This window comes from Dromiciops gliroides, chromosome 3 (assembly GCF_019393635.1).
Source record: "Dromiciops gliroides isolate mDroGli1 chromosome 3, mDroGli1.pri, whole genome shotgun sequence".
NCBI classification, from domain to species: Eukaryota; Metazoa; Chordata; class Mammalia; order Microbiotheria; family Microbiotheriidae; genus Dromiciops; species Dromiciops gliroides.
The window spans coordinates 277,288,022-277,313,524 of record NC_057863.1 but is presented as its reverse complement, the minus strand read 5'-3'; the positions used below and the strand labels follow the sequence as shown (position 1 = coordinate 277,313,524).

The 25,503-nt window shown below is 35.9% G+C and overlaps 1 protein-coding gene across 1 annotated transcript in view; it reads right to left on the bottom strand.

The window, feature by feature from the left end:
* CASK (calcium/calmodulin dependent serine protein kinase) overlaps window positions 1-25,503 on the bottom strand; it is a 440,529-nt gene that overhangs the window by 140,918 nt on the left and 274,108 nt on the right. The window contains 4 exon segments of the mRNA XM_043998513.1: window positions 3,466-3,588; window positions 14,108-14,283; window positions 25,393-25,442; window positions 25,444-25,493. Coding sequence (XP_043854448.1) covers window positions 3,466-3,588; window positions 14,108-14,283; window positions 25,393-25,442; window positions 25,444-25,493 — 399 coding nt within the window.

Here is a 25,503-nt window from a genome sequence, read left to right as displayed (position 1 = left end):
TCTAGAATGAAATTAAAGTCTTACATTTAAATTTATCTTTCCAGACTGATTTCAAATTTCTTGCGCACTGTATATTCCAAATCAAACTAGATTATTTGCTATGGCCTATATATGACATTCTATCTCCTATCTCTAATATATTTGTACAAATTGACCCCATATCTAGGATACTCTTCCTTCTCTGCTTCTGGGGACCCTTAGCTTTAAGGTTCAGCTCAGAAGGCATGTTCTATACATGGCCTTTTCTGATTCCCCCCGGAGCTAAGTCTGTCAGAAACGACTCTGAATTTATGTTACATATATCTTGTACTTACTTATCCGGCTACATGTTGTTTTCCCTGTCCTTCCTGCCACCCCCCAAGAAAAAAAGAACAAGCTTCATGAGAGCAGGGGTCACTTCATTTTTGTCTCATGTGTTCCTAATATCTTGAACAGAACCAGTCACATAGCATGTGCTTATTAATAAGTGCTCAGTGAATTGGTTTGGATTTTTTTCCTCTGTACAGAAGAAAAATTGCATGTTCAAATAAAAGTATTTTTCATCTTGACAGTGTTTATACATGGTAAATATTTTGTAAATTATTTTGTCTTCTGGCTAGAATAACATGAAGCAATAACCTCTTTTCCCCTAGGCCAAAAGAAAAACACCATTTAGCAGTTACAAGAATATGATTAAATAACGAAAACTTGAGTCCAAGACAAAAACAACCACTTCATACCATAGGACACGTAATAAAATCTCACAATAGTTTTGTTTGTTTCTTATGAATTATAAGTTATATGCAAGACACACTCACACATATAAACATACCCACACATATTCATAATGATACATTTCATCAAGTTACACTTAAGAATAAGCATGAAATTAAGCTTTGGATCACACATTAAAAGAAGATCTATTTACTTCACCTCATGACTGAACAAAGCATTTGCAACTACGTTATGAAAAGAGGAAAAGAAAGTAGACATAAAAATTTTCTTCTGATTCTTGTTTCATATTAGCTAGGCCCAATAACTAGTCTATTAATTAAAATGTGGGACCTTTGAAATAATTTTAGAAGTTCAGGTCTAAGTAAGCTAAAAATGGTTTACTAGAGATATATTATTTTCTCTTAAAAATTATAAATATGAGGAAGAAACTAAACCTGGAATACAATAAAAACTACCCTTAAGAATAATTGGTAGTCTTACTAGCTGTGTGACCCTGGGCAAGTCACTTAACCCCTATTGCCTCACTAAAAAACAAAAACAAAAACAAAAGAATAATTGGTAGTTATTTCTATATACCCCGATGTTGCCAAAATTTCATTCACAGGACAGCATCTTTCTGAATATAGACACTAAAGAGACACAAATGGGGCAGAATGTTATAAAAGTTTATCAAATTCACTCTCAGGTACCTTGTAATGCTGGGATTACAAAGTATAGGGCATAATCACTAATTTAGCTAACTTGGTTGTCCCAATAGGAGGTGGGCAGAAAAATATGAATGTCTAACTCCTGCAAGAAAGCCTTTAGAAAGGCAGCTTAAAAATTAATATAATACACTGCCCTCCTCTAGAAAGTAAGATGTAATACTTGATCTTAAGACACTGATATAAATTATTAGTGTAGCACTTTCCCCTAGCTAAATCTCACTATTCTCCACCCCCTTCAACCCCCCCCCCCCAAGTCCTACCATGATTTAAGTACATTGAGGATTTAAAAGTAGCAAAATGACTCTATCTCAACACCACCACCCCCGCCCACCATGGTCTCTTTCTCTTCTTTGTCTCTCTCTCTCTCTCTTTTCTCCTTCCTTCTCATCTGCTCTAGAGATCTAGTCTATATTTCTAACTGCCTGGTGAGCTTGGAAGGGATTCCTAACTACTCTGACCTTACCACCCTTTAGTTATCTCACCTTTTGTCTTCTTTTTCCTTGTTTCCCCTATTTCCCTGTAGTTAGCAAGTCCAATTTATTTTTTCTATTTCATATCTCTCACAAGATGTGCCTTCTTTTCCATTCTTATTGTTACAAATTTACTTCGGGCCCCCTACACCTTCGGCCTGAAACAATGCAATAACTTTCCTATTGGTCTCTCTACCCACTTCAAATCATTTTGTCTCCCAACTCTCAGTTAAATCACCTAGTGCACCAGTTTCACTTCCATATTAGAAAACCTTCAGTGACTTCAGTTGTCCATGGGACTAAGTCACATTATTAATTTCAAATTGAGCACTCTTTCTTCTATAGTTACTCTAGCCAAAGTGGTTTGCTTAATTCCCCTGAAGGATCATTTTTGTTTTATCACCACTTAATTTTTCTTCATTCTATTTATTCCACTTGGACTATCCCTCAATTTCCTCTTGACAGATCCAAATCCTGCTTTGGCTTTCTAGATGCCACTAAAAATGTTTATTTTCTTTTTCTTTTTTTTTTTTTTAGTGAGGCAATTGGGGTTAAGTGACTTGCCCAGGGTCACACAGCTAAGTGTCTGAGGCCGTATTTGAACTCAGGTCCTCCTGAATCCAGGGCGGGTGCTCTATCCACTGCACCACCTAGCTGCCCCTAAAAATGTATATTTTCAATGAAACCTTTTCCTGATTTCCCCAGACATCTTCTAGCTCCTTTGGACTCTTGTAGCATTTCTGCATATACCATCCATTTGACAATTAATTATAAATTTTCTTGTACTACTGCTCTGTCATATATAAATATCTTAGCTGTCACTTGAAAATCCACTTGATTGCATGGCAATGACTTTTTCCTTTATAATACAAGGTAATAAAGGTGGTGAAGGAAAGCTAAGTTAAAGAGCTTTGTTTATATGAGAAGTGAGAAGACACTAATAATGATATGGATCAGGGAAGGCTTCACAGACAAGGTAACTCTGCCCTGAAGGATAAAAATTCTGAAAGTTAGAGAGGAAAAGAGAATGGATTCAGGTAACATGAAGTCATTTGGTTTGGCTGAAATGTAACTTGTATGGAAGGAAGAAATGGGACATGATTCAGCCTTAAAGGTCACATTAAGCACTTTACATTTTATCTTAGATGCACTATGGAGCCTCTGAAATTTTTTTGGCAATCTTCATGGTCAGCCCTGTGTCTTAGAAATATTTTTGTGAAGGGTAGACTAGAGTGGGAAAAGTCTGGAAGTAAGGAGACCAATTCATGCTGGTGAAAAGTGCTGAGTATACACGGTAGCAATGTAGTTTGAAGGAATCTCAGAGACTATATACCTGACCCATACACAAAAAAGAATCCCCACAATAACATATTCAACAAGTGATCACACAGACTCTGCTTGAATACCAGAAGTGGAATAGCCTATTCCACTTCTGGACAGATCTAATTGTTAGGAGCTTTTCCTGACACCAATCCTTAATTTGAAGACTGATAAGGCATAATGTAAAACAACTAAAATGAAACACAAATCCTTAGAGTCTATCATGTGAAGCTCTAACTCCTTTTTTTCTTTACCTTAAGCCAAGGATGATTAAGTGCCTCATAAACCGTTATCCTTTCAGCTGGATCCAGCATCAACATTCGGCGGACCAGGTCTTTGGCACTTTCAGAGATATGGCTCCACTGCCTGGGATTCATCTGAAAAATATTAAAGATGAAATGACATAACCAATCATTTAAAGAAAACAACCATCTTCAATGAGATATTAACAATTACTATAATTCTATAGTGCTAGAATGTAAATAAAAGTGCCCCTAAAACCCAATAACCCACAGCCCATACCAAGGGTTTGCCTTGTAATGAAGCAGAGGTAAAATACATTTATTCCATTTTTAAAAAAATGCATGAAATGTATACTTAATTAAACAATCTTCTAAAGTTTGCCCACAATGTATATAAATATATATCCAAAGGTATATATGAGTTGTAGTACTTACACTCGTTTCCAGTTTTTACTTCCTAATTAGGAAACAACATTTATTAAATGTCTACCGACTGCAACGTATTGTGCTAGTTGCTGGGGATACAAAGACAACAATGGCTGGCCCAGCCCTTAACGAGAGTATTTTCTATGAGAAAGATTATTCTCCACTAACTGAAGAACAGAAGATTGGGGAAGGTTTCAAAAGAGTCAGGCCCTAAGCTGAGCTTAGAAGAAATACAAGGTAGAAGTGAAGGAGTGTCTACCAGGGATGGGGGACCACCTGTGTGACGACTACAAAGAAGAGCTGGGAGAGAGAAAAATCTAGCTTTGGGAACAGTACAGTTTGGCCAGAATATGAGTTTTGGAAAGGGAATAAGATTGAAATAAGACTTCATACATCTAGTAGTACAATAAAACATTAATGGATTTTTTTGTTCTCATTGATATCCTCTCTCATATGGTAGAGTTTGAAACCCTCCCACCCATATTTTCTCCATCCTGTGTGATTCTTGTTCATGTCCTCTCATAAATCCTTCGTAGAACATTGGACACATGGAGGCTATATTCCTTATCTTTTTTTGTTTGTTTTTGGTGGGGCAATGAGGGTTAAGTGACTTGCCCAGGGTCACACAGCTAGTAAGTGTCAAGTGTCTGAGGCTGGATTTGAACTCAGTTCCTCGTGAATCCAGGGCCAGTGTTCTATCTACTGTGCCACCTAGCTGCCCCCCATTCCTTATCTTTTAACACTGAATGTTAAAAGTACCAGTGTAGAACTTGGGCTATCCATGTATTACATCTTTTGCTGTCACTATATGATTAATCCACAACGTTTCTTGCTTATACATTACTTGGATGATACTTTTATGCTACTATTTGTTTACAAGCAGTAATATGCTGTAGCTTACTTAGAACAACCACGTGTTTCCACACGGCCCTTTGGATTGCTATCATTCTTTGGAGTTTGGGGAGTTGCATGTTAGCAGCTAGACAGTATCAACAAGATAACTCATCATCTCAGGCATTTAGGGCAGTAAAAAGGCTGCTATGAGAGGACCTCTAAATCATTTCAGATACTGTTCTTCAGCACCCCTAAGGTAATGGGGGACTCAGAGTAGGAGCTGAGATCACACCATTTGGATCTCCTAGTGTGAGAATAGTATTACCAGGGGCCCCCTGCTGTGAGAGCATGGGTTGAACTTTCTAAGGTTCAGTGTCCCAAAGTTACCTCACATCAACATGAGACCACCCTCAACCAATCAGCTTGAAGCAGTATGGAAGGCTGTTTGTTTTATCAGTTGGTGGTTGGAACCTGGTGAGAAGTGGAGCTGTGATGCTCCTGGAGGGTAGTTAGGTTTTCCTATTCTTTCAGAGACACTTGTTCTCTCTTTGTTAACCCCTAATACATTTAAATAGATGTTTCATACCTAAACTGTTAAACTGTTGTCCTACACTGGGGACAGGTGACCTCACACATTTAGTTTTACTAGTCACACTAGGTATGCTTCATCCTCTGCAACCCTCAGAAGGGTCTGAGGAAGGTGATGTAATGCATGAGCTCAGTACCACCCTCAGGTGAGCTTTATTTATTTTAATTTACTTTTTAGCTCTAGGAGTGTAAGAACAATGAGAGATGCTGGCCTTCTGGGAGTTAAAGGTAGGCAAGGGCTGTACTAACTTGATGCTAAGTCATCACAGGCCCCTGAGAGTGGGTGCCCCCTATCAACTCCTCATTCCCCATTCTATAGTAGGAAAGCACCATGGTCACCGATTCCCCCCCCCCCCCCATTCCCTTGCTCCATAGCCAGTGTTCACTAGGTTGAGCATCCTCTCCCTGCTCTTCCCTATCTATACTCTCTTTCTGATTACTCTGGTACTTGTCACAGATATCAAGTTCTCCTTTCATATTTCTAGGGTCAAGAGGAAGAATCATTTTTATTCTCATTTCTACTTCTAGACTCTTCCTTTGCTACCATGATCCAGCAACTTTTCTTCCTTTGAGATTGATTCCATCCATCTTTGTTACCTAACCCAACTCCTTGTTGTAATCATCATGGACTTCCAACTCATCTTTCTTCTTTTCTCAAGGAGTTCAGTATCAGGGTCAAAGCCTTCATCTCTCATGCTTGTTATACTGAGTGACTTCAATTTACTTTTTAATGTTCTCTTGAAGAGTCTCATCATTTCAGGACAGCAACTTCTTAAACTCCTAGCACTTATACCTCTATTCCATCTTGGTAGCACACAGGAATGATCATATCCTTGATATGATCATAATGTACAACTCTTGTGTCACCATGATCCAAACTTTTAAAATTCCTCTCTTTAGCATCACTTCCTTCAATATCCTCTTCTGTCTCACTCCTCCTAAACTTATTCTTCTCATCATGATCTACATTTCCACCATTATGTGTACTTCCAATCTATCTTTTTTTTTTTTTTTTTAGTGAGGCAATTGGGGTTAAGTGACTTGCCCAGGGTCATACAGCTAGTAAGTGTTAAGTGTCTGAGGCCAGATTTGAACTCAGGTACTCCTGACTCCAGGGCCGGTGCTCTATCCACTGCGCCACCTAGTTGCCCCTCTTCCAATCTATCTTACTTTCTCTGGCCTCAATTCCTCCTTATATGGTCTTCACAATATAACTGGTCACACTCTATTAGTTTTCCTTGAATCTCTTGTCCTTTCATTCTGTTACCAGTCTCATCTGGCCAAACCCTAACTCTTGGCTACCCCAACACATGCACTCTGTTTCTATTCATGTGCTATTGGACTCTCTTTGACATACATAGTCATGCAACTATACCAGCTGAGTTCATTACAAATATATATTAGTCTCCACTAGGACCCCATTGTTACACTGCAATTCTTCTAATCTTTTCTGATTGATTCTATAGGATTTTCCCCATCAGTTACTATAAACATTCCCATCTCTTCAGATTTCCTATACCACCTCCTCCATCCCAATCAACAAAAGACTTTGCCTCCTTTTTTTAAAATATGAAAACAGATGCCATCTGCTATGAATTCCACTTCTCCGCAACTCTTCAGTTTTATAATCATAATCACTCATTCTCTCTTTTGCTCTAGTTGCTGAAGAGATGACTCTTTGTTAAGTTACATGTGTCGTTGATCCCTTCTTTCATTTTTAATCTTTCTTCATTCACCAGTTAATTCCCAGCTACCCAAAACATGAATGGGTCTCACTCTTTCACCTGACTGCCATTTCCTCAAGCTATCATCTTATATCTCTTCTATCAAAACCAAACTTCTAGAAAGAGCCATCAGCATGTATATAGACTCACTATACTCAATTCTCTACCTCCTTCCATCTGGCTTTTAACTTTACCACACTACTGAAACTATTCTCTCCTGAGTTAACAAAGATCTCTTATTATGTCTAATGGTTTTTTCTCAGTCCTCATACTCCCCCATCCCACCCAGTACCTTCCTGAGCATTCCTTTTTTATTACTAAGTGTGGGCATTATTCATGACTCTATCTTGGGCCCTCTTCTCTTACCCCTGGATAATTTTCTCCCTAGATAATCATTCTATTCCTAGACAATCTGATCAATCATAAATGCAATCAATTTTATGCACACAGCTACCAAAACCTGCAATGTAATTTGAGTCCAGTTCTGTATTACCAGCTACTCAATAGATATCTCCACCTGGAACTCCTGTGGGATCTTAAACTCAATATATCCAAAACAAAACATTCTATTTATACTTCACCCATCCCCTAACCATCTGTCCTCCAAACTTTACTATTCCTATTCATGTCACCATTATTCTTCCAGTCATCCAGAATCCCAACCTTGAAGTTATCCCATCTTCCTCAAACTCCATATCCACACAGTTGCCAAGTTTTATTGTACTATTCACAGACTTTATCTCCTATTTTTTTTAATCTCCCATATTCAGTCAAAAAACATTTATTACTAAGGATATTTTATGTGCTGAGTGATGAGGGCAAAGGAAAGATTCAGACAAAGTACATTAGAAAAATTTCACAGAATTACACAATCTAAAAGCTGGAAGGGATATAGATGCCATCTCATCCAATGTACACTTACTTAAGAATCTTCCTACAATTTAAGGAAGGCCCAACTGAAGCTCTCTAGGCCTAAGAGAGGTAATATGGAACAGTGGAAAGAGAATGGAACTCAATATAGAAGATGCATGGTTTTCAATCTCATCTCTGTATGCATAACTGTGGCCCCATGACTTAACCTTTCTCAGTTTCCTAATTTGTATAATAAAACTTGTAATAACTACTTCACAGGGTCAGAGGTAAGAAAAGTACTTGAAGCAATATATAAACATCAGTTATTGCTTTTGCAGGCTCTTTGGAGCAACTAATCTACTATAACAATGTACCACCATTTTATGCTGAAACTGGGACCAGAAAGATCAAGTTAGTGGTCTACATTCACTGGGTAAATCAGTCACAGAATCAGGAAGAGAACATGGATCTTAATCTGATAATTTGTCTTCTAGAATATAAATGTTCCCTTTTAAGACATGGTGGAGAAATGAATTTTGATGTATACTCTATTTCTCTATTATTATATTTCTGAATACTGTACTGTAAAGAGTATACTGTGTTTAATTCTCTCTCAATTCCTTCTCTAAATATATCCCTATATTGAGGGAATTAAAATTACTCTATTCAAATTTATGGCAGAATTACATTTATAGAAAACTTATTTCAAAGTTAAGATACTTTCCACTGAAACAATGTGATACAAAGGAATCACATACCTCATCTGATATTGAATTCTGGAGAAGAATGACAACACATTTAATTTGATACAATTTTTCTCTCATTAATGTGAGTACTCTCTTCAGCAGTATAGATCACCATACACATCCACGCTTTCTCATCCTGTGTGGCTCTTGTCCATACTTGCTTGTAAATTATGCATAAAGGGTTAACTGCTGTGCCCCTTTTCAAGTCATATATCTACCTGATGATAATCTTTATGCAGTTTCTCATGCTGAGTTCATTATTCCTAATGATGCCACCTACTCACACCCATTGTCCTTTTGGTGACCCACAACTTTAATTCTTTTGAATCTGTGCTGCTTCCCAACTCAGAGTCAGACAGCACCCATGGAAGAATATTGATGCTCATCTAACATCACATCATAGCTTACATAAAGGAATGCTTTACCTATGATAGGCCAAATACTTTAAAGTGATTAAAGGTCTCAAGTTGGAGGTTTTGCAATGTTCTGAATGGATGTATTCAGCATAATATTATTCACAAACAGGCCAATAAAGAGGAAACTTACCACCTGTAGGAAATGTATGTTTACATTTTTCAAGAAATCTTGTATGATTTTGTCACAGTCAAGGTATACACCTTGCTGGAGGACAGCTTTTAAGGTAGCCTTTTATTCTGAAGAATCAATTTTTAAAAATATAGTCAACAAATTAATAAGCATAGAAAGATCCTGTATTTTTTATCTTTTAGTCAACTGTGTGATTGAAAAGATGTGGTTGATTATAGAATATTGTTTGTAAATACCTACCGGGCTCTTCATACATTGATCAAAAATATTTTAATTTTTTTCTTTATTTAGCATCCTCCCATTACATATAAAAACAGTTTTTAACATCCATTTAAAAACCTGTGTTCCAAATTTTCTCCCTTCCTCCCTCCCCTTCCCCTCTTGCAAAGGTAAGAAATTCAACGTGTTATACATGTGTAGTCATGTAAAACATTTCCATATTAGTCATATTGTGAAAGAAAACAGACAAAAAAAAAACACCTCAAGAAAAATAAATCTGTAGTGAGACACCACCAGTTTTTTCTCTGGGGATAGACAGCTTTTTCATCTTAAGTCTTTCAGAGCTGTCCTGGATCATCATTAAGAATATTTTTGATGAGTAAAAAGATAATGCTCATAAAATTTTTTTCTAGAGGTGGGAAAGTAGGCAGTGGGTCAGTAATTTACATTTTATTGATCACTTTTTTTTGGATAATAATGTCTGTGATTTCCCCCCATGATAATCTGGCATCACCCCCCACCCTTTTAAAAAATATTTAACTACACTTAACAATTTGAATGCATGAGGTTAATGTTACTTAATATAACTACTCATTTCTACTATATTGTCTAATGCTAAACCTCTAGATTTCTAAATAGCTAGATTTATACAGAGTTCCAAGTGAATGACCCATTTGATTGTTCTTTAAATGAGAATTACTGAGAAAATTCATAAGCCTCTAAGTATACTCTCCAGTACCATTATGGTAGCACAACATATCTAAAGTGGAACCAAATGAAAATATCTATATTTTATAAACTATGACTATTGTTAATTGATTTAATTCTTGTTCCACATTTTTCTTTTATTTTACTATTTGGTAGCTTACTTGACTGTTTACATTCAAGTTTAATGGATCTTTTAAAAGAATGGCAGCAAAAAAAAAATCTATTTTCCAAAAGACATGACAATTTTGGCATATATTACTCTTAAAGGATATCATTTGGCTTCCAACTAGCATATCTTTCTTCATTTTCTTTGCTACTGAAATGAGAATGAATATAGTTTGCAATTCTCATATATTCAATTATTCTACCAAATTTCATTAGTAAGTCTTATCATCTGAAGGAAGAAAATAGGATATAATGGATTCCCCTAATGAGAAAGGGGGTAAATCTCCATTTTAGTTATTAAACTCACTAATTCAAATCATCTACAGATATTTTCCATACAAACAAAGCAGCCAATTATGAGGGCCATATCAACTTTTGGAAAAGGAATATGTACATCAAAACTTAAATGGATCACTGATCTTATGGATATAGATGTTTTTTCATTGACACAGATCATCACCTACCTTATTTTTAGAAAGTCCTTCTGATTCTTTCTCCAACATTAATTATTATTTACTACTTGAAAATCATTGGCTTAACCATATGCTCAAGTAGATCTGTGAAAGGATTTTATCTGACAATTTAAAAACTCTTCCAAGTAGCCAAAGAAGCACGCACACGTAGGTTACAGACCTTATTGTTAATAGCCAGAATTTGCTGAATACTAAACTAAGGCTAAATTCAGAAAAAACCAAATCAAAACAAAACATTTTAAGAGTTAAACTGTAAAATAATGAGCAGCATGGCTACATAAAATAGAGAGAAGCAGTAGAGGATAACCCAGTTAAATTAGTTTTTTAAAAGCTTATTGAAAGACTCAATTAAACAAACTCATTCCAATAGCATTTAAGGATAAAAGTGGAATAAGGGCAACACAGAAAAAAATGGATAAGATTTATAATTATTTCTATAACAAAACTTTTTTTTAAAACCATCAAGGAAGGTTTTAAACCTTCACCACACTTGAATTCTATCATATATGTTTATAAAAAAAGCTTTATATAAGATTTCTATATAAGAGCATTATATAAGTAGAACCAAAGAAGAGACAGGTAAAGCAACTCAATTACATTAAATGTACATAGATGAGATCCATGCAAGAGGCAACAAAACTATGTTTTTAAGGATTGAGTCCTAAAGTATTTTGGACTTTATTAATTTAACTAAAAAAAAGGTGACTAAGAAATCAATTATCGACTTATAAGTCTTTCCCATCTACAGAAATTTTTATAAGAATTATCTATACATAATGAAAGCAACCTTAGTGAGGTTACTTGTAGCAAACAGGCAGATTTTTTGCAAGTTGCATGACATAGCAGACCAAATTGAATCACATAAATGACTGAAAGAAAAATATCCTACTTTGTTTACTGCTTTTTAATTATTTTTTAAAAGTATTTTATTTGGAAAAGCAAAATACCATTTAAAAACTTTCTTTTGATATGAAATCTCCTATCTGATTATCAAAATTATTCAAGATTTCTTGAAAAATATAACAACAGCTATAACCTTGTTTAACAAACCCTTTGATCATAAATATAAGAAGCATAAAACAGAGGGACAAATGCTTACAAAATGTGTTCACCACTACCATGGAGGAGGATCCAGCAAAGAGTCCTCGGTGAAGAGAAACTTCCAATGGATAGTAAAGTACATCACTGTTTGTGGATGAGACTGTGCTATCTGCATCAAACCCCAAAATATGTCGAGTTTCCTAGAAGAGATCTGTGACCACTCCAAAGTATATGGGCTAATTAATTATACATACAGAAAAGGCCAAGTGGATTTAAAAAAAAGCCTCCTTGGGGCAGCTAGGTGGCGCAGTGGATAGAGCACTGGCCCTGGAGTCAGGAGTACCTGAGTTCAGATCCAGCCTCAGACATTTAGCACTTACTAGCTGTGTGACCCTGGGCAAGTCACTTGGCCCCAGCTGCCTCACTAAAAAAAAAAAAAAAAGCCTCCTCCCAGATTACAACATATAGTTAGATGGACAACCTATAGAATAGTGCATACATCAGAGACAAACAGTGCAAATGGATGACACTGGTCTAGAATTAAATGGGAGGAGGTGAATGGGTTGGTTTGCCTTCTAGAAATTACAGTACTCCTTCAGTGACCTCAAACGTCTCCCAGAAACAAAAAGCAATGTTAATAATATTTAATGTTATTATGTTATTTTGACCACTATAGTCTCTGAGGAATAAAAAATTAATGTCCCACAGATGGCAGTGGAGAAGCACATGGTGGGTATGAATAATAGGCTACTATATACAACAAATAACTTCAATGAAGAAAAAGAGCAATGGATATCATGAGGGAAATAGATGATGGAAAAAGAAAATTAGTTGGTCACATGAAAGAGTAGAGAAATAACAGGTGAATAGTTTGCATGTTCCTGTATCTTTGCAATGTTAGGAGAAAATAGGAAGGTTCCCAGCATGTTGGGTAAATTAAGTGTGGAAAACTTATGGGTGGGGATAGGGGAAAATATTAGCAAAGGATAGGAAAGCTCCCATGGGTTGCAATCTGTATCCCATGTTGGAAGGTACAACCAAATTGATAGAGTTCAGATCTATTTTAGTATTTGAGTATAGGATAAAATAAATACTATGAAATGAAGCTTGGTACGCCGAGTCTTACCAGATTTGCTTTAAATAACATTGTGCAATGTGGTGATCATGTTTAGCATATAGTTAATATTGGAATATAAATAACAATTTTGTTAATGAGGAAAGAAGAAAGAAGGGCTGGCTAGGTACATAAAAGCAAGTATAAGTGATGTACCTCATACAGAACACAAAAAGACTAAACAAAATTAAGCTAATAAAGACTGGATTTAAGGCTGAGATGAAGAATAACTAAAATTACATGGCATCAAAATTTCTAATGTAGTTTAGTTGTAAAAATAAGAATCAAAAATGGATGCTTTGCCTTAAATTGCTAAACCATAAACAATAATATTAAAAAAATTTATATTCTTATTGTTAAAAAATTAGTTTTGGCATTCAACCAGAACAGGTGGGTTCTATCTTCGGGTTTCCAATGTTTTAGACTGGGGGTGGGCACCTAATAGACACTTTAACCAGGACAAAACTGAAAACAAAAGAAAAGCTCATTTACCTCAAATTCCAAGGTCAAAGACTTTTATTCACCAAGAATTCTACTGTTTGAATATCTTTTTAAGTAGCTGGGGTTTTAAATTTTGCTGGGTTTTAGAAATCTATTGATTACACAGACAACTGGTGTAATGGTATTGTTTGTAAAAAATCTGATCCACCTGGTAGCTTTGTGTATGCCTCTAAACTTAAGGAGTCAAAACCTATCTAAGTAATCTAATGGTTCCTACTCTAGGTTACTGGGAAATGGTAAAGTCTTATGACAGAGGAGTATTATGTGAAAGATCCACTTTAATAAAAACATGGTTTCAGGAGCATAGACAAAAGCTTGCATGAAAAAAACCAAATAAGCAAAAAATGAAGTGAGTTTTTTATCTGCAAAGTGAAATTGAGAGAATAACACATAACAAAATGGATAGTAAGGAAAGTGACTAGGGAAATAATACTTAAGTCTCATTTTAAAATTGTCTTCTTTTCCCATAAACATGGGTGACATTATGGTTAGCAAACAGTTACTCAGAAAAAGAAAAAAAAATTAAGACTAGTTGGCCAAATGTTTAGTTTTAACAAAGATAAATCTATGACACAATCCTGTTGACTTTACTAAAGAAAGCTACTGGGCTCGTGGATCCTGTGAAATTTGTTCAGTAAGAAAACTAAAAAGACAGAGTAAGAAACAATCATTTAATAGCAGATTTTAACTTTTGTGGAAAAGCAATCATTCATTTACCTTATATTTTCCTTTAATAATGCCTTCAAACAATCTTTCCTTGGTTCCGTAAAAAGGCAAACAACCACTTAGCAGAATAAAAAGGATCACCCCACAACCCCAGACATCTACAGGTTTCCCATAGGGCTCTCTTTTTACCACTTCTGGGGCCATAAAATGAGGTGTTCCTACACGTCCTATGAGAAAAACAAGCAAAAAATGAGTTGGGTTTTATATTCCCAAACTGAAACAGAGCAATAAATAAAACAACAAACAAGTTTTTATACCATTATTATTTTTACTCCTTTTCTTGTAAGCATATCTATGTAAACATATACCAAAGTTGAAGATTACTTATTTTTTTCATCTTCTGAAACCACTGTAACCTCTGAAGGCAAAGATCTTATCTTCTACCTTTGTGTTTATCCTCAATAATACCTAAGATAATTCTCAGGCATATAATGGGCATTTACTTGTTGACTTTCCTTAAATTTAAGTTTCAAACATTAAGATTTTAAGACGTAGGGGCAGCTAGGTGGCACAGTGGATAGAGCACCGGCTCTGGAATCTGGAGTATCTGAGTTCAAATCCGGCCTCAGACACTTAACACTTACTAGCTGTGTGACCCTGGGCAAGTCACTTAACCCCAATTGCCTCACTAAAAAAAAAAAAAAAAAAGATTTTAAGATGTGAATTAAAATGTTAAATATATGGAGTACACCAGAAGGTTATGAAATAAGTTGGTTCTCAGAAAAATCATGAAGTACTTGAATTTTGTCAGAATTCTCTTTCTGGATTTTAGATTTAAAAAAAATTCATCAAGTAAAGCTTCTTTTTCACCTCCTTCAGGCTCTCAGTGTTTCTATTTTCCCTATCAAAACATTCTAAAAAAAAAGAATTCATATGAAGTTCTTTATAACTAGTCTTATTTTTTCTAGGGCATTTTAAATTTTGTAAAGATTCAGGTAATGAATGAAAGCAATAAAGCATTAACAGTGAAATCTCAGTCAACCATAGAGGTGTGTGTGTGTATGTGTGTGGGGGGTATATTACTCTAGGCAGTGAGACTTCCCATTCATTATCTCTGAAACCACATTATGAAGGTTAGTCAGTCACTTACAAAGGCATAAAAATTATCCTAGCTACTACAAACTTTATAAAAGGCTATGGAACCAAAGCTAGACCTTAAACTATTTTCTTAGATGGAAATTGCAAAGTTTAAGGTCATGTGTGGTGAAACTATGATGTTTAAAGTTTGAAGCCTGGAAATTATATTCTAGTAAGGGACTAAAAACATTATAGCCTCACTATAATGGTAGTAAAGGCAATACTATATTAAAATAAGGCTCATATGATCAGTAATTCAATTGAAACATCTGTAAAGTAGCTATTATGTTCAAATGCACTGTGCTAGGTGCTAGGGATAAGACGTTATTTATTCCACAAGTATTTATTAAGCACCTACTATGTACAAAGCACTGTGGTGGGGATATAAAGACAAAAAATGAAATAGTTCCTGCCCTCAAGCTTATACTATTTTGGAGAAAAAAAATGTGCATGTGTGTTTGTGAACATATACATACATACATACACACACAGATACAAATTAGTAAAAAAATGTATATCAATAAAGTGAATTCAAAGTAATTTCTGGAGGTGAGAGAAGAATATATATTGGGAAACATCAGAAAACAACAAGTACTTATTAAATATCAGCTATGTGCTGGGTTTTCCTGATAGACCTGGCACTTGGGCTGATCTTTGAAAGAGTCTAGAAATATGTAAGATGGAGACATGAGGAGAGAGTACATTTCAGACTTGCGGGCAGGCTGTTATGAGATATGGAGGCAGAAGATGAAACACACCTTTAAGAAGACATTGAACTGCAGGGAAATATGCACACAAATAGGTAGGACATAAAGGCCAACGGTTATTGCAAACAAGACATACTACAAAAATCTGAGGAGGGAGAAATAACTTCTTACTGGTGAAGATCAAAGAAGTCTTCATGGATGAGATAGCATTTGAGTTGGATACTGAATCAAGGGAAGGTATCAACAGTTGGAAAAGTGGAAGGTGGAGGTAGTGCATGGTGGGCAGCTGGCATCAATATACAGATCTGAGAGAGGACAGGATGACAGCAGGACTGAACTAGTGAAATAAGCTGGTTCAAAGGGGGATGGAATGAAATGAGCCTGGAAAGACAGGTTGAGCCAGATTGTAGAAGTACTTAAAATACTGTGCTAAGTGTTTGTTTTTAATTTTAGGAGTAAAAGTGAGTTCTTAAATGTTTCTGAACAAAACAGGGATCATGGATTATGATGATTGCTTTGGCAGTCGTGAGAAGGATGGATTGAAGTGAGGTGTGAATAGAGACAGGGAGAAAGTTTAAATAATTAAAATTTTAAAAATAATTGAAGTTATACATAATGCCAAAAAGAACTAGGGTAATAGCAGTATGAGCAGATAAAAGGTGGATGCAAGAGAGGGTGAAGAGGCACAGAAGGATGTGAAAGCTATCTTGACAGATGCTGAATGAGGTCCAAGATGTACTCATGTTTTACTGAATCTAATACTAGGCTAGATTACATTATAGTGAAGCTCATTACAGTCCTGTGTAGAATGTACCATTTTTAGTTTTTGTTTTTAAATTAGAATTCTTTTAGAGTTCAATATGATTAAGTTCAACAAACATTTACTAGTTTCTGCTAAGTGCTAAATAACACAGTATTATTGAATGCAGAACTATATTTAATATTTTCTTCTATGATGAAAAATTATTGTTTGGATTAAAATTATAGGTGATATATTAGTTGCATGGATCAATAATCTTTTTTATGGATCAATAATCTTAAGAAAATACTATAAGGATTGTGTTCTTGCTCTTAAGAAATTTACAAGGTAATATAACTAGCAATAGTAGTACTTGCATGTCGAAGTAGAAATAAAACCTAGCACTACTTTTTAGGGAAATGACTTTAAAAAGGACAGGGTGGTAGAATTACGAATCTTGTAATACCAACTCTTAAAGACAAGATAGTTTTAAATAGAGTAGGAGTGTATCTAAACCCCAACATGAAATTATTATTAGGTTTAAAATATAGTCTACAAAACAAAGTCTTGTGGATACCATTACAATATGGAAAAATATGACCCTCCTATCAGTGGGTGACAGGGACTTTCCTTCTACTACAGTAAGTGCTTAATAAATGCTTTATCTCATCGTTCCTATCTTGTGGGCCAAACAATTAAACATCCAGCATAGGATATTGAGTGTTAGTCTCATCCTACCCTCAATCACTTTATATTTCTTTTGTATAGCTTCTGTATTTACTTACCTGTAAACAGGTTACATTACCCTACTAGACTGTAAGTTCCTTGTGGGCAGTGACTGTCTAACCTTTTCTTTGTATCAATACAACTCTTGGCATATAGTAGGAACTTAATAAATGCTTGTTGACTGATTGGTACATAGGTCATTAATGAATATTCATTGAATTATTTGTTGACACAAAACTGATGACTATCATACCATTTGCCCCTCAATACAAGGCTGTCACTTGTGGAATCATGAAATCAAGTTGAATGCCAAACAAGGAGTGATAGAGACAGGTGCTGAATAGACTTTCCAGACTTTCAGAGCTGAAGGGGCCTTAAAATTCAACTGAACAGATGAAACCAAAATGAGAATCATAAAATAATAGGACTATTTTCAGGAAAGAAAATTTCCTCTGAAACTAAAAATTAAATAAAATAAAATTGGTAATTTAACAAAAAGCCTTAAAAGTATTTAGAGAATCGGCTTGGTCTATTCAGCTTGGTTATGGCTAGAGATCATATCAACCTGTGATCTCTAAATTCCTTCTTAGAATTGGACATTTTTGACAACTTAACTTTTTATTACATTATTTACCTAATATTATGGTTTGAGGAAATGAGGTAAGACTAAAATACTCCAAAGCTATGGACATAAATTGAACAAAGCAAAGCCACTCTGAACTAGCAAAGAACATAAAAAAATTCATAAGAAGTCTGACTTGGATTCTGAAACTGTAGCTGAAATAGTAATATGCCTTTGATGGCTACGGGAGTATGGGGGGTGGGTGGGAAAGAATTTGTTAGCAATGCATAACAACTGCTCATAATTTCGTGCAGGCTGCCTATCCAAACCTACATTTCTGATACTGATATCTGAAGAAAATAAGTTCCCTTTAAAAAAAAATTATGACCAAAATTGTGAAGGAGAAATTTCTCATTTCTGGAAGACGAAGCCTCTCTTATCGAAAGGCATTTCATTCCTCTGTATCTTCTACTCTGATGTAAACAATTTATACACGTGCGAATTTAAAACAGTTATCTGCCTCTCCAGAAGAATTTGCATTTAAAATATCATCTCTCATTGAAGAGTGATAGACTTTGTTTCCTATTAAAATAATTTAACATTCTATCTTTGAATAGTGCTGTTAGGAGGTTTTTCCTTATACTGGGCCAGAACCTGCCTTCCTCTCTGAAACTTCCACTCACTGCCCCTATTTTTGCCCTCTAGGACAAAATAAGAAATAAGAAGTCTTATTTCCTTTCCACATGACAAACCTCCAAATCTTTGAAGTCAGCTATCACATCACTTCCTCACTCCATTATTCCAGAGTAATCCTCAGTTCCTTCAATGGAACCTCAGGGTAAAGTTTCAATTCTCCCCCAAAACTGGCACCCTTCTTAAGTACACTGGAACTTATCTTAAATTCTGAAATGACCCCAATAGTGCAGATGTTACCTGACCAGAGCAGAAAACACTTGTTTGAACAATATATTTTTCACTTTAGCACAAAACTGAAATTGCTTTTATCTAATTGGCATGTGACAGCAGTGACTCATCTCGAGCTCTCACTTTATTAAACCCTTTCAGTACTATGCACATTCTCTGTTGCCTCACCATGTCTTCCCCATCTTTATGTTTCTATGGCTTATTTCTGAATCCAAGTATAAATCTTTATGTGTATCCCTATTAAATTTCTAGATTCTGAAGAATACTGTAGGAAGAAGAGTAAGAGAGAGAAGGGTTTAAGATGGATATTAAGAAGGAAACTGTGCAGGTGATTTTGGAGGTATTTGACTAGTGAAGTAGGTCAGAGGTTGAATATGGGAAGGAAAGATTTGGATAAAGTTGGGAGAAAATGAGGAATTTAAAGGAAAACAATCCCCATACCTAAATACTGGTCAAATTCTCCTTGAAGCTAGAAGAAGAGCAATATCAAAGATCATGAAAGGAGTATATAAAAGGATGAAGAAAGATTAAGGGAGATCTGGGAAGATTAAGGAGTAAAACCCAAAGAGGAGAAGGCATTGGGCAAGAAAAGACAAGACAAGTAACAAAAGGTAACTGGAGGGTAAAGCAAAAGAAAGAGTGGATTTGTGAGTATAACAAACTGATGAAGGAGCTGTATAGGTTCCTTTAAGGCTGAAGGGAAGGTGTTTGTTACTGTTGGAGTCAGTGTTGAGTGTAAGAAAAGAGTTGTCAAGTGATTAAGAAGTCATAATTAGCGGTTATAACCAAGTATATAAGGTCAGAATAGAAGGACCCACCAACAGTTCAAAAACAAAAACCGAGGCTGAAAAACCTCAATCATTACCAAGGGTAGGGGAAATCGTGCAGTGACTTTGTACTTCATGCAGAGAAGTGACTGTTAGCTGTGCACCAAGTGCAGGCTCATCTTTCTCTAAGAGCAGAAAGTAAAGGAACTTGAAGACAAGGGAGATATGAAGTAGAAGTGAGGTAGATCAAGAGAAGGAAAAGAAGAGATGTACAATTCCAGCATAAAACCTGATCTGAAGCTCTTTCTGAAGGAAGGAGCTGAATGCTCTAAGGAAGAAGCAATTATTTGTCCTTCAGAGAATGAATGATACAGCACAAGAGGATGAGATCATTTAGTGAAGGTAGCAAAAAATCAAAGATCAGTAATATAGTTTAGTGAATTCCTGCTCAGGGGTACTTAGGCCATTATTTAACACAAAGGTCTACACTCTCCCCAGGGCATGAATATATAATGACAGACAACCTCTGAAGACTTATCAACATAGTTGATACTCTTTTTGTTTATTTGCATGGACACAAATACCATTGTAGAAAGAAGCTAAAAAGTATTGCCAATGATTACTGAGTCTTGAGAAAGGAAAGGAAGACCATAGAGACACAGGTTGTATTTTTCTCAGTTTTGCCTATTGAGGCAAAGGATGATGAAGAGAAATACTAGTTTTGTATTTAAATAGCTGGCTTAAGGAGGTAGTATCTTAAAATGGGTTTTGGACTTCTGTACTACAGCTTAAAATGTTGGCACAAGAGTCTCCTGACTTGCATTAGAGTACAGCTAATAAAGGCTGGTAGGAATGTATTTGTCAAGTAGTCTTGCAAATCTAAATCTAGTGCTTTAAATTAAAAAGTTAAAAAGGATGAGAGTGGGAGAAGATTACCCCGCTTCCTTCCCTCACTCTCTCTCTCTCTCTCTCTCTCTCTCTCTCTCTCTCTCTCTCTCTCTCTCTCTCTCTCTCTCTCTCTCTATGTATGTATGTATATCCAAGCTAGGGAGAATAAAGAAAGTAGCACAAGAAGACCTACCCCCACCAACAATCAACTTTACAAAAACAACATGGAGGAGGCATGGCTAGATATTTATTTTGAAAAAAAAAAAAGATTAAGGGGTAGCAGTATGATGTGGCAGCAAAAAAAATCTTAATAAAATCTTGGTCTGCATTAAAAGAACCATGGCTTTTAGACAATAGGAAGTGACAGTGCCACCGTATTCTGTTCATATCAGACCTCATCTGAAGTACTGTGTTCATAGTTCTGAGAACCATGGTTAATATCCCAGAAGGATATTAAAAAGCTGGATACTATCCAGAGGAGGGCAACCAGACTGGTGAAATGCCTTAAGTGTCAGTTGAAGTAAATAGGGATTTTTACCCTGCAGAAAGATTAATCAAGAGGAACATGACAACCATCTTCTAGTATTTGAAGACTTGTAAAGGTGAGATCAGACTAATTCTTTTTGCTTCCAAGAACAATGAGTAGAAGGTAAAAGGCAAATTTAACCCTGATGTCAGGAGAGTCCCCTTAACAATTAAGGATATCCAGAAATGTAGCAGGTTGTCTTGAGAGACAGTGGGTTCACTCCTTGTTGGTGTTTAAGCATAGGCTAGATGGTGACTTCTTGGGTATATTATAGTGAGTGTTCCTTTCATGGACATGCTGGATTAGAAGGCTGCTAAGGTTGCTTCCAACTCTCAAATTCTGTGGCTCTAGAAATTTTATCTTCTTAGATTTGGCCCACCATTTCAGCTTGTTAAGATATTTCTGGGTTCTAGCCATCCCTTCAACTTCTGTGTCACCTTAAAATTTGAGAATGTCATCTCTTCGTTCATACAAGTCATTGATTAAAAATGTTGAACAGAACAAGGCAAAGGGCAGAACCCTGCAGCACTCTAGTGCAGACCTCCCTCTAGGTTTACTTGGAACCATTAAAGTGAAAAGAACACTACAAACAAAGTACAGGACAGGACTAGAAGTAAGTGTTTGGGGACACAGACACAGTTAGGTTTAGCAGGAGCATAGGCTGTAGGAAGTGTATGATAATAAGATTGGAAAAGTCTTTTGGGTTCAGGTTGTGGAGTGTCTGGGCTTTGTTAGGCAAAGGGAGCTAGTGAAGATTTTTTTAGCAAGGAAATTAAGTAATCAGAGTTGTATGTAAAGGATAGTAGTTTGTACTAGAAGGGAAGACAGGAGAGGGACAAGGATATCAGTTAGCAGATAATTGTAACAAGCAGTCATTGAGAATTCTTCAACGAAGTAACAAGATAGGAAGAGCACGAATGGCATAATCTATGTACAAAGAAGATTAGTTTGAAAATAATGATAAGGAAGACCAAGGTAGACCAGGTAATGAAATGTTCTACTAGGGTGGTGGCAATGGGAATTGAGAGAAAGGAAGAAATGTTAGTTATGCTGTTGCTAGAGGTATAATTAAAGAACTTAAGTGAAGTAAGGAGAAAGAATACAAGATACACACACACACACCCACCCACCCTATGGAAGACAAATGTAAATGGTTGTGGCCCTGACAGAATTGACAAAGGAAAAATGAAGAATGGGTTTAGGGGAAAAGTTTGGTTCTGACATGTTGCATTTAAGGTGGCACTGGGACATCAAAATGTCTTGTAGACAGGTGGATGTAGAGGTCTAGAGTTCAAAGGAGAAGTCAAGGATTTAGAACCTGAAGGAAACATAAGAGGATATCTAGTACAACCCTTCTGAGAAGGGAACTGGGGCCCAGAAAAGTTAAGTGACATACTTGAGGGAGTAGGAAGCAAGTGGAAGAATAAGATTTGAACCTAGGTCTTGGCTCCAAATTAAATTCTCTTTCTACTGTCCCACACAATCTATAATATTTGAAAGTTCTTTGTATAGAGGTAGTCTTTGTAGCCCTGTGACAATGAAAGTGCTTATTGGAAGGAAAGTATGTTGTGAAACTGTGTTGAATTAGGATCAAATAGACTCAGAGCAAAGGCCTCACAAGTTCTGTAAGTAAAATGCATGAGCATGATTAAATTTACAATTTTAGTTCATTGACTTCCAGATTCTTGACTGTTTTAAGTAGTGGAGTTTGCCAGATGGGTGAGTTTTATATAGATGAAATGTTACTGTGTTAAAACTGCTTATGAATTCCTATGCCATACTAAATACCTGAGACAATTCCTTGTGCCTGAATATAGCTGTTCAAAGAGTCAAATAAATAGCAATTTTAAAAAAAGCTAATAAATATTAATAACACCGAAGTATACAATTCTCTAATATTTGAGAAGACAGCTCTAAAAGAATTATGTCTTTTCTCTTTCATTTATTTAGGCCATATTTTAAAGGTTTTTTTTTTCCAATGACTATAAGACATAGAAGAAATAAAACATAAGAAGAAATTTTCGAGACAGGTTAACCATCAGGAAGTTCTTCAAACTTACATGCAAAAAAGTGAATACTGAGAAAAGAAAATTTGACTACATGGAACACACAGTCATCATAAAGGGTTTCAAACAATTTAGCAAATAAATGAACATGGAAAAATATATAAATGTTTAAGAAGACCAGCTAATTTAAATGAAACAATTATTACATAAGCAAACTGATCTTAAAAAATGACGTATGACTTTTGGTTACTAACTGAAAGTTGACCTATATTGAGAAAAACAAAAAGTCTATCTACCATGCAGTGTTATAATGTATAAAAATAGTTTGTGGTTTCTTTCTAGTTTCTAATGATTCCACAATTTATCACTAAACAAAAGCATTAGAATGAGTGAAAATAGCAAATTTCATAGTTTTTTGTCAGCTTCCTCTGACAGATTCAACTTTTTCTTAGATGGGAATGAAATATTTGTTTACTCCAAGTTTTTATGTAGCTGGCTTGACTGAAGGGTAAACAGCATTTTGTCTATCTTCTTTCTTAGGATGCAACGCTCAAGTCTCTGGGCTGAAGATAAATGCTAGATGAGGGGTAAGTGATATGAGGCCACTGTTTGCTCACTGGTTATTGGATTAATGAATCTGTATTCAAACTTCAGCAATCTACATTACTGGACAGCAAGCAGCAGGGAACCTGAAACACTAAAGAGCTTAAAAGGAATTTACATTTGATTTGGGAAGGTATTACATATAGAATTCTTTCTATCTGTACTATTTCTGGGTCTTAGAAGATGGCCCACAGTAATAGTGCTTTGCTGATTAAGTTACAGTGAGTTCTGTTAAGTGAAATAACATGCCTTAAAAGAAGCCTTCACCAATTTCTGCCCTTGTGGAACTTGTTCTCTGGAATAAAACCTTGCTGTTTTGGCGTTTCTCATCTGTGAGGTAACTAGGTTTGAATGAAATGTAAGAAAATTTTCAAATGTGACAGTATTACAAAGGCCTATGTGTTATTTTTTGTGTGTTTTTTTTTCTTTTTTAGAGGGGGATGTAGGGAGATTTGGGGGAAATTAGTAAAGACTACATAAGAATGATGGTTCTTATAGTTGAAACAAAAGTTCTTATAGTTGACAGGGACCAACTGTACTAATGATTAGTCATTATAGACATAAATAACTGGTTTAATCATTGGAAGACTGACAGCAGGACAAAGAGGTAGGGGAAAGTGCAGAGTTAAAGGACAGAAGAAAATTAAAATGGAACAGATTTTTAGGTAGAATCTGATAACAGGAATGAATGAAAAATTAAGTATGTGCAACTACAAGAAACATCTCCTCCTGTACATTGTTTTAATTTCACATGCTGGGGGGGCAGCTAGGTAGCACAGTGGATAGAGCACCAGCCCTGGATTCAGAAGGACCTGAGTTCAAATCTGGCCTCAGATGCTTGACAATTACTAGCTGTGTGACACTGGGCAAGTCACTTAACCCCAACTGCCTCACCAAAATAAATAAATAAATAAATAAACAAATAAATAAATTCACATGTAACTGCTTTTGTAGGAGGTGTTTTTTTTTAAATTTTCTACTTATGCTTTCCCATCACTACTCTTTAAGTCAATCTGCATTCCCTAGGCATACAGAGATGGATGATGTGGAAAGTAGTTAGCTTAAAGGAGAAACCCTAGGTTCAAAAATTGCTACAGAAAATGCACAATGTAGACAATCTATACACAGGATAAATGAATGCTTATTGTGGATTGTGTTTAACTTGATTTTGTTTAGTCCTTTTCAGTCCTGCCCAATTCTTAATGATCCCTTTTGGAGGTTTTCTTGGCAAAGATATTAGGGTGACTTGTCATTTCCTTCTCCAGCTCATTTTACAGATGAGGAAACTGAGGTAAACAGGGTTAACTGACTTGCCCAGGGTCACACAGCTAGTTAGTAAGGCCCAATCTGAACTCAGGTCTTCCTGACTCCAGGCCCAGCACTCTATCCACCGGCCACCTAGCTGCCCATTTCACTTATAGAACTCCAACTGAGGTGGGGAGACATTCAGTGGCTATTTAACCTGTGAGTAGAACTTAAACTACCTTTTGGATGTCATTGCCATCAGCAGGACAATACTGAGGATTACTGTCTGGTTAAGAAAAGATCTCTGCCTTCAAAGAGCTTTCATTTGAATTGGGGATACACAATTATCAAATTTAGAACTGCCTGTTTACAGGCATTTGCTTTATTAGGGGATGGGGTAGAGAGGCTGGAAGGGAGAGATCCAGAAGCTAGCCCAATATTGTTTTAAGGGACTGATAACAGATTGAAAGTGGCATAGTTTTTGGAAGTTTTTTTTTTTAACTTACCTCCAGCAACAAGTCCAGACTCTCCTAACTGAATAGCTACTCCAAGCCTCCAAGTTAACAGGTGCTGAGTTTTCTTTTGAGGCAAGGAGGACACAATGGGGCTAAAAGGAA